Source organism: Aotus nancymaae, unplaced genomic scaffold, assembly GCF_030222135.1.
Source record: "Aotus nancymaae isolate 86718 unplaced genomic scaffold, 86718_ANA_hifiasm-v0.15.2.pri h1tg000003l, whole genome shotgun sequence".
Classification (NCBI taxonomy): Eukaryota; Metazoa; Chordata; class Mammalia; order Primates; family Aotidae; genus Aotus; species Aotus nancymaae.
The window spans coordinates 50,304,944-50,315,706 of NW_026988414.1; the positions used below are offsets into that span (position 1 = coordinate 50,304,944).

Sequence of the window (10,763 nt, forward strand, 5' to 3'; positions counted from 1 at the left end):
GCTGTTTTGATTACTGTAGCCTTGTAGTAGAGTTTGAAGTCAGGTAGTGTGATGCCTCCAGCTTTGTTCTTTTTGCTTAGAATTGCCTTGGCTATGTGGGCTCTCTTTTGGTTCCATATGAAGTTTAAGGTGGTTTTTTCCAGTTCTGTGAAGAAGGTCATTGGTAGCTTGATGGGGATAGCATTGAATCTGTAAGTTACTTTGGGCAGTTTGGCCATTTTCACAATATTGATTCTTCCTAACCATGAACATGGAATGTTTCTCCATCTATTTGTGTCCTCTCTTATTTCATTGAGCAGTGGTATGTAGCTCTCTTCGAAGAGGTCTTTTACATTCTTTGTTCATTGTATTCCTGGGTATTTTATTCTCTTTGTAGCAATTGTGAATGGCAGTTCGTTCTTGATTTGGCTCTCTTTAAGTCTGTTACTGGTGTATATGAATGCTTGTGATTTTTGCACATTGATTTTGTATCCTGAGACATTGCTGAAGTTGCTTATCAGTTTCAGGAGATTTTGGGCTGAGATGATGGGGTCTTCTAAATTTACAATCATGTCATCTGCAAATAGAGACAACTTGACTTCCTCTTTTCCTAATTGAATACCCTTTATTTCTTTTTCTTGCCTGATTGCTCTGGATAGGACATGCAATACTATATTGAATAGGAGTGGTGAGAGAGGGCATCCTTGTCTAGTGCCAGATTTCACAAGGAATGCTTCCAGTTTTTGCCCATTCAGCATGATATTGGTTGTGGGTTTGTCGTAAATAGCTTTTATTATTTTGAGATACGTTCCATCAATACCTACTTTATTGAGAGTTTTTAGCATAAAGGGCTGTTAAATTTTGTCAAAGGCCTTCTCTGCATCTATGGAGATAATCATGTGGTTTTTGTCTTTGGTGAATTACATTTATAGACTTGTGTATTTTGAACCAGTTTGCATTCCCTGGGATGAAGCCTACTTGATCATGATGGGTAAGATTTTTGATGTGCTGTTGCAATCGGTTTGCCAGTATTTTATTGAAGATTTTTGCATTTATGTTCATCATGGATATTGGCCTGAAGTTTTCTTTTCTTGTTGAGTCTTTGCCGGGTTTTGGTATCAGGATGATGTTGGTCTCATAAAATGATTTGGAAAGGATTCCTTCTTTTTGTATTGTTTGGAATAGTTTCAGAAGGAGTGGTACCAGCTCCTCTTTGTATGTCAGCACCACATTGCACCTACTCTAAAATTGACCACATAATTGGAAGTAAATCACTCCTCAGCAAATGCAAAAGAATGGAAATCATAACAAACAGTTTCTCAGATCACCGTGCAATCAAGTTAGAACTCAGAATTCAGAATCTAACTCAGAACTGTACAACTTCATGGAAACTGAACAACTGGCTCTTGAATGTTGACTGGATAAACAATGAAATGAAGACAGAAATAAAGATGTTCTTTGAAACCAACGAGAACAAAGACACAACGTACTAGAATCTCTGGGACACATTTAAAGCAGTGTCTAGAGGAAAATATATAGCAATAAATGCCCACATGAGAAGGAAGGAGAGATCTAAAATTGACACCCTATCATCAAAATTGAAAGAGCTAGAGGAGCAAGATCAAAAAAACTCAAAAGCTAGTGAAGACAAGAAATAACTAACATCAGAGTAGAACTGAAAGTTGTAGAGACACAAAAATTCCTCAAAAAATCAATAAATCCAGGAGCTGGTTTTTTGAAAAGATCAACAAAATAGACCACTAGCCAGATTAATAAAAAAGAAAAGAGGGAATAATCAAATAGATGCAACAAAAATGATAAAAGTGATATCACCACAGAGTCCACAGAAATACAAACCACCATCAGAGATTACTAAAAACAACTCTATGCACATAAACCAGTAAACATGGAAGAAATGAATACATTCCTGGACACTTGAATCCTCCCAAGTCTAAACCAGGAAGACGTCAAACCCATGAATAGACCAATAGCAAAGGCTGAACTTGAGGCAGCAATTAATAGCCTACCAGCTAAAAAAAGCCCAGGTCCAGATGGGGTCACAGCTGAATTCTACCAGACATATTTCCCACTCTTAAGAGACTTTTAATCATGGGAGCTTGTAAGACAGGTAAATACATTGTCAAATATAAGACAGAACAGGAAATGTGTCTTAAATAAGGTAGGTACATAGTGGCAGGGATCCAGAAGATTATAGCTCCTTGGGGGAGATCTGGGCCTTAAAGCACAAGTAGTCTTTAGTCCTTGCACAGATAGGTTCTTGAGGTAAAGGAGGCAACAGGTGATGTTTCAGAGAAAGCAACGTCGATACACACACACACACATACAATGTACTAGCTGTATTAAGGGAATACTAAATCTCTTACTTTAGCTGGAGTTCAGATTCCTTCATGCTATATTTAGAGCAACAGTGGGATAAGACTGGAAAGGTAGATTGAGGGCTTATTCAAGAAAAACTTAGAATATGGAACTGGGTATTTGTTATTTAAGAAGAATTGTTAATGTAGAGATGTTCACATTAGTTCACCAGAGTTATCACTATTCTAGGGAATATACACTAACCAAATGCCCCCAATCTCTCTTCACATATAATTTATCACTTATAATATATACATGTCATTTAATATATGGATGTAACAACATATATGTAATCATTAACCTGTTGTTGAAGCTATGGGTTGTTTCTAATATTCTGCCATTGCAATAATATTATAAGAACCTTCTTTTGATAATTTTTTTCACAGTTTCTATAGCCTAGAATCTTAGAGTTTCAACTGATAAGAGATAAAATAATTTAAGATTACCGATACATGTTTTTAAATTAATTTGCTCAAGTATTTGTGAAAATTTACAGATCTAGTTGGGGTTTTAAAATTTAGTAGTTTGTAGGTATTTTAATTTTTTCACCTGAGCTCTTTATAGGTGCTGCTAAGCCTTTGATAAGTTTTACTCCATGAAAGACTACTACTGAACAAAACTTAGTCTTAGTGAAAGAACTTTAATAAGTTTGACTAAACATTTAGAAAGCACATTGTGTTCAGTGAAACTTTGTATATAATAAATAGAATAATAAAAGATTGTATTGGATAACTAGTCTGTAGTTGCCTCAAGGAATGCATACAATGAAAAAGTTATTTTAGTTACTTCCTCAAAATAGCCAACATAATAGAGAAAATGGAGAAAATGTACTCTGAACAACATGGAAAGGGAACCTGAAAATCTAAAATGTAAACTTGGAGAAACAACATTAGAAAACAAAACCAACAAAAGAGAACACTCTCCAAAATAATTTGAGATGCATGAAAGGCAAACATTCACTACAGTTGGAATTTTTCTAAGTCTATGCAGAAATAAGTAGCATATTTGACCTTCACCATGATTATCAAGCACTTCTTTGAAATTTTGTTGGTGCTGCTGGCCTCTACCACCATCTTCTCTCTAGATCTGAAATTGGTTCTCTTACAGCGAAGAAGAGTGAACCAAGAAAGCTTAAAACTCTTTAAGTTGCAAACCTCATCAATTCAGCAGTGTCTACAACACAGGAAAAACTTTATGCTTCCTCAGAAGTCTGTGAGTTCTCAACAGCACCGAAAAGGATATACTCTGGCCATTCTCCATGAGATGCTTCAGCAAATCTTCAGCATCTTCAGGGCTAATATTTCTCTAGATAGCTGGGAGGAAAACCACATGGAGAAATTCCTTATTCAACTTCATCAACATCTGGAATACCTAGAAGCACTCATGGGACTGGAAGCAGAGAAGCTAAGTGGTACTTTGGGTAGTGATAACCTTAGATTACAAGTTAAAATGTACTTCTGAAGAATCCGTGATTACCTGGAAAACCAGGACTACAGCAGCTGTGCCTGGGCCATTGTCCGAGTAGAAATCAACTGATGTCTGTTCTTTGTGTTCAGTCTCACAAGAAAGCTGAGCAAGCAAGGAAAAGACCCTTGAAAGACATGGAGCAAAAGCTTACTACAGAGTCTAGAAGCCCAGGGTAGGTGGAGGGGCTAGAGGACTTCTACAGATACGATTACTTCTGTTTGTCATAGAGTGGTAATACAATTTATAGTACAATCATATTGTTTTCTATATATATATATATATATATATATATATATATATATATATCTGTGTTTTAAGATTGTGCATATTGACCACAGTTGTTTTTATATTTTATATAATGTGGCTTTATATTTTCTATCCATTTTAAATTGTTTATAAGTCAAAATAAATTCATTAATATGGTTGGTTCTTCAAATGGGTGTATTTTCATAAAGGCTGACTAGGTAAATACATAAAATATGCCAGTATTGTAAAAATACTTTCCTTAACATAAAACTTCATTTCAATGATTTGCTTATTTTCCAGAAATTTCTAGAGACAATGAGAAATACTGAGAATAATTTGCATTGTAAGATTTTAAAAATATTATTACACAGTGAATACACAGGAGACAATAGAAATATAGTGAAAGATATGAACAGTTTGCAGAGAAAAAAACCACATTAAAAGAGGTTCAATATCACCCATAATAATAAAAATACAAATTAAATAGCATACATGCCATTTATAGTACAATCATTATGAAGGCAATTAGGGGATATCTATCAAAATTACAGATGCATATAGCCTTCGATCTATAAATTCTAGACCTGGAAATGTGTCCTACAAAAATACTTGCTCATGCATGAAATAACATACAAACAATGTATCATTCACTGCAGCATGAGGCATATTCATATAAAGGAACACTATTCAGCTGGAGAAACAAATGAGACGGTGTTTCTTTTTAAAAAGTTGAAAATAGGCAAGATACAGAGCAGTGTATATAAAATGCTACGTTTGGGGTGAAAATGTTAAATAAAATTTGTCCTTGCTGTATATAAATAAAGAATAAGAAACAAATTACAATGATTACCTGTATTCTTTCATTACCTGTATTTAGGGGAAGAGGGAAGACTGAAGAAGGAGATTAGGGTGGGAGAGATTTTACAGCTCCTTTAAAAATGTTAATATTAAATTGTGTGGCTATTACAAATTTAAAATGTATCTAACAAGTCACAGTTATCAGAAATATGCATGAGGGAGTCTTGCTGGTGAAGGTCAAAAGAACAGGACTAAGCTAGCCTACCCCTGTTGGCATGTCTGCCTGGAGGAGGGCTGGAGAGAAGCACACTTGTGCCAAGGGAGAGAGTTCCTGCTCCCAGGAGATGTCAGTGATGAAGGGATTCCAGCTCTTCTAGCCAGGAACTCCCAGAAGTCACCATTAAACAATGTGGGGCCAGAGAAACTAAAGTTCATTGAGACTTGGTAACTATCCCACTTTGGTCCACTGTAAGAAGAAGCAGAGCCATGGCCCAAAACTCTGATGCTGGTTCTACTACCATGTGTCGTGTTCTACTTCAGATACATTGTGTAATTGGAGGTAAAAGTCAGTAGTAAATGTAAAAGCTTAGTGAGGAACAAAGCATACTTCAGTTTAATTATTGCAAATGAGTAATGGCTGGTACTTTAGACTTGGTTTGAAAAGAAAGAGTAGGAACAGAATAGGATCCTGAAAGTGAGACAGTCACCTGCAATAGTGAAAGGGGGTCAGGAAGTAGAAGCTGGCAGTCAGAAGCAAGTCTTTGCTGACTTCATGTTGTGGCCAGGGGTTGACCTGTTTACCTTAAAGTTCACACAAAGGTAATGAAGTGGAAGAAGGAGAAATACCACACTGGACTGCAAATATAAGGTACTTTTCTTCTCAGGGTCTGGAAAATTTTTTGTTGTTCTTTAAACAAGGAAGTTTTTAGAACCAAATCCTTCATTTAACACATCCAATTTTCAAATTGACCTTCCAAAGTACTTTCTGTTATTTTTTTTTTTCTCAAATGAGAACAAGACTGTAAAGGTGAAGTAACATGCTCAAAGTAATGTGGCAAGCCACAGAGCTTGCAAATACCAGAGCAAAGATCTTATCCCAAGTTGGCCTGACTCAAAAGCCTGCACTGTGTTGACAAATCAAACCTGAATAACTTTGTGCAGTATCACTGCAAAACAATAATGATAACAATAATAACAATAATTTTCTCCTACCTTTCTTTATTCAAGTTCACAATGGTCTCTGCAGTCTTGAAAATATATTTCCCTTTCTCTTGGCATTGCTTTCTTAAGAACTGAGAACTGTCAAGTGGAAACTTTTAGCAGATAATACTCATATTTAGGAGCTTAAACTAATACTTTATATACTAATGGTTTCCCAAACATTTAGCTTTATTAAGTTGCTATCCTGTTTGTATAACCACCTCAATACCTAGCACAAAATAAAAAATTTTTACTTTTAAATATGTGTGCCCTTTAAAACTCCAGAACCAGAATTCTAAACTTGGAGATATTGAGAAGGAGAAATATGTTTTAAAAATTGCTCTCCTGGCTTAGTAGAACATGGAAGGGTTTGTAGTATGGGTAAGTTCATTTGTACTTGCAGGCTGAGTTACATTTTTGTTACCTCTGTATGTATTAAGCTAAACAAATCATTAAGTCAAAAAGCAAGTTACAAAATAATAATAACAATAGCATCATATTTTCTACAAATAAAATATTCATGAAAATTATGGGAAAAGAAATGCATGAAAATGTTCATAGTAGTACTGTCTTTGGGACAGAATTTACATTCACTTACACTTTTTGGATTAAATATTTCTTCCATAAATAAGGATTATTTTTAGAACCAGAAAAAAAATATTTTATTTTTGAAATTAAAAAGAACAGCCTGGGTGCAGTGGCTCATGCCTGTAATCCCAGCACTTTGGGAGGCCATAGAAAGCAGATTGCTTGAGCCCAGGAGTGTGAGACCAGCCTAGGCAACATGGTGAGATGCCATCTCTATTTAAAAAAATAAAAATAACCCTTGTAAAGGGCCCTTGGTAGAGATTTGTCTTAGGAAGCTCATCACCTGCTGTAAGTTGTCTCACCTCTAACGTGCATCAGAATCACCTGAAGGATTTGTTAAAACCCTGATTACATGGTTTCATCACACCATTTCTGATTCAAAAGATCTATAGTCTAGCCTGAGTAATTCCATTTCTAACAATTCCCACTTGATGCTGATGCTGCTGGTCTTGTGACTACACGTGGTAAGCCATACTCCTTGATAGCCTTGGTAGGTTTTTAAGAGATGAAGACATAGCTTTTTAAGGCTACTGATCTCATATTTCCTATGAAATCTGGAGAAAAGTGAGCACCCTAGGTAGGAGTTAGTTGATGAAGATTTTTTTTTTTTCTATCATTGCCTTTCCACAGCAGTAAATTAGACAGTTATTTTCCTTTTTAAAGAAGCTGTATGTAGCAACTGTCATATCCTAGGGCCACCCCATAACATTAACTACTTTTCAAGGAAAATGGTCTAAACCAAGTTTTGTGTTATGTAAGCTTTTCTGGTTCTCATATCAAATCGTTCTACTATAAAGACACATGCACATTTATGTTCATTGCAGCCCTGTGTACAATAGCAAAGACCTGGAACCAACCCAAATGCCCATCAATGATAGACAAGACAAAGAAAATGTGGCACATATACACCATGGAATACTACACAGCCATAAAAAATGATGAGTTTGTGTCCTTTGTAGGGACTTGGATGAATCTGGAAACCATCATTTTCAGCAAACTGACACAAGAACAGAAAGCCAAACACCATATGTTCTCACTCATAGGTGGGTGTTGAACAAGAACACATGGACTCAGGGAGAGGAGCATCACACACTGGGGGCAGTTGGGTGGGGTAGGGGAGAGACAGCAGGGGGTGGGAAGGGAGGGGAGGGTGGAGAGGGATAACATGGGGAGAAATGCCAGATATAGTATGCACCTAAAGTAAAATAAATAATTTTTTTAAAAAATTCAAGGTTTTTTTGATAAGAACTTAATAAATAACCAAGTACAACATTTAATAAAGTATAAATGTGACTATGTTTTCTAATTTGAATGCAATAGAAAGGTGAACAACTGTTATTTGAAGAATATAAGTATAAATATTATAAGGTATAAAAATAAATTTAAATTAGCAAGCAACAAATAATATCAGGGCTGTCATCTTTGGATTTGAGTGTTTTAAACTTATACTTGCTTAATAGACTCACAAAATACTTGCTGAATTTAACTTAAAAATTTAGTGACTAAAACAGAAATAAAACTCTTTGAAGCATCTAAAGAGATGTGCTGGTATGATACGGCAGATTAGTTAATGAGAATCACTTCAGGATGATACCAAGTATTCACCCTTACTTCTTAGTTATTTCATGCAAGTTTATTGATAAAGAGAAGGATCTCATGATTTCTACTTCGACAACTTCCCAGGCACAGTCACTCTATTTCTCATCTTCAGGTAGAGATGGATTCCCCAGAAATACCTCCTTAAAGTCAGTACAGGGCTCCCAATCACTGTGGCAGATTCTCTCTCTCCTGTTGCCTGCACCAAGCAGGTCTCCAGGTATTCCAGCTGCTGACAAAGTCCAGCGTGGAGTGGGTCCAGGAGGGTCATGTTCTAGGCAGCAGAGGAGTGCTGTGAGTGGAAGAGGCTGAAGATCTGCTGTAGCATCTCATGGAGGATATACATGGCCTGGATCTTCTGCAGCTGGCTGCCATCCACCATCCCTTGGGGGAACTGAAGTCTCTCCTCTCCTTGAGTCACAAGAAAGGGGAGATTCTCCTCATTTAGCCCAGTGGCTCCAAAGTCTTCCTACCTAGCAGGCAATGGTTCTGAAGCAGGTCACAGCCTAGAGATCCAACAGAGCCACAGCTGCATAGCACAAGGACCACAAGTAGAGGGAACAGGAGGGCCAATGGAAAAGGCGGGTGCTGTTGGCCAGGCTGGGTTGGGGTCTGAATGAACCTGGACCCTGGCTTCTTGGAAGACATTCTTTCTATGCATTGCTTTTAATACGGAACATATAATTCTCATTTTCTGACCTTTTTCTGGACTTTCACTCTCACTTTTTTTTTAAATTTTTGTTTTCTATATGGCCTAAAAGATATCATCTCTCTGAACTTTTGATTTTGGCAATGTAAGATTAATTTTCCCAGTAAACTTCAGATATTCCAATACAAATGGATACTTATCAATTAAATGAGAAATGTCTTTATTGTAAAGACTGAAATGTAGGAGTGTAAATACACACACACACACACACATACACATCATTTTTTTTTTTGTTTTTCATTTATAAATATTGCTCTTTTCTGTTCCAGGAAAAAAGAAATTAGCTCTGATCCTAGGCTCTACTTTTACCTTTCCATAAGAAGCCAGGCTCCCTGACCCTACAGGTCTCTGTATTTTGTTAGAGATTTACCAGAGTATCTGTGGCAAATAAGCTTTTAGAATCAATAAGTGGGCTATGTCCACTCATATTCTCATATTCATGAAGAGGCTGATGATTATTAGTGAATAAGTTTCTCCAGTGTTTCTTTTCCTTCTAAAATAATTTCATGCAGGTCCATGTGTTTGTACTTTACTGGGGCTGTCAGATCAGCATTAACATATACATTGCCCCTTCTTTCCACTATTTTCTTACTGGAGGTCTAAGTACTCCTTAGGCTGTGCCAAAACCTCCAAGAAGGGATCCTGGTTCTGTTTGGGTGCATACAGGCATGGAGAATCTAATCCCAAGATAATCATATATTCCTAGCACCACCTCACTCACAAGGTAGTTATGACATCTACTAACCCTCTCCTATAGAGGAACAGTGTCCTTAGTCCAAACTCTTCTGACTCTTTGACTAGGGGCAGGTTCTCCACATCCTGATGTCTTTAGAGCTCTTTACTAGAGAAGGACTTGTTTCTTTGCTGTCAGAACAATACATCTCCCAAAACCCTTCCCCTTCCCATAATAGTGTTTTAATGAACCCTAGCTCTCAGTGGTGAACCCTCCTCTCCTTACCCATGTCCTCAGGTATGAAAACTTTCAAAAACCCTCAGATGCTGATAGCAGATGTTTGTTTTGTTTAAGGAGTGCAGAAGTTAACCAATTACAATAATTTTACCTTCAGTACTCAAATAATTTTTATTCTGTCAGATATGATTCTTACTGATCAGTACTTTTATTTGTTATACTTGAAGTTTCTGAGATGGGCACAGGGAATATAGTGATGACATGGTCTCTAAGAAGAAGCTTATATTAGACAAAATAATGATTTTCCGTTTTTCATCCAGTCAGTGTTATTCTTTGATGGTCCTTTGTTCCCCTCTCTCACTTTGACGATGCATGGCTGTGAGGCCTAGGCTATTCTGTCAAGGAGAAATAGCCTACCTTCCTTTGCCTGTTTGTGATTGTTCATTTTATATTTTTGTATCTTCTTCTCACATAGTATTTAACTGGCAAAGTTTGTTTTGCAGCTCTTGAATTATGTTATAATTCATGATGAAGAAATATAAATAAGAAAAGAAAGACAAAGAGGCTGCAATGTTTTTTTCTGTAATTCTCAAGATTTAAGATTTTTGTATTTCATTTTAACTTTCCTAGAAAGCAAAAGTGGATTGGCATTTGTGAACAACAAAAAAAATGTGTTTCTGATTGTACTCTAGTTCCTCTGCCAGTGTCTCCAGCTGAAGATGTTCTAAGACCTCACACACCTGCACTTGAGTGTTCTCTGATATCTCTACCACCATCTCAAGCTGATGATTTTCTGAGACCACACCCATCTCCACCCGAGTGTAATCTGTTACTTGTAGTACCTTCTTCAGCTAATGACTTTCTGAGACCACAGGAAACTCCACCACTTGAGTG

At 36.6% G+C, this 10,763-nt stretch overlaps 1 protein-coding gene and 1 pseudogene across 1 annotated transcript; one reads left to right on the top strand and one right to left on the bottom strand.

Annotated features, from left to right (window-relative positions):
- Positions 1 to 3,057: 3,057 nt before the first annotated feature.
- IFNE (interferon epsilon) lies at positions 3,058 to 4,001 on the top strand. The gene is given in 1 exon segment (XM_012450038.3): positions 3,058 to 4,001. A coding segment is annotated over 1 exon segment (579 nt). The 5' UTR covers positions 3,058 to 3,372; the 3' UTR covers positions 3,952 to 4,001.
- A 4,260-nt stretch (positions 4,002 to 8,261) lies between these two features.
- Positions 8,262 to 8,898, bottom strand: LOC105715610 (interferon omega-1-like; annotated as a pseudogene).
- Positions 8,899 to 10,763: the final 1,865 nt, after the last annotated feature.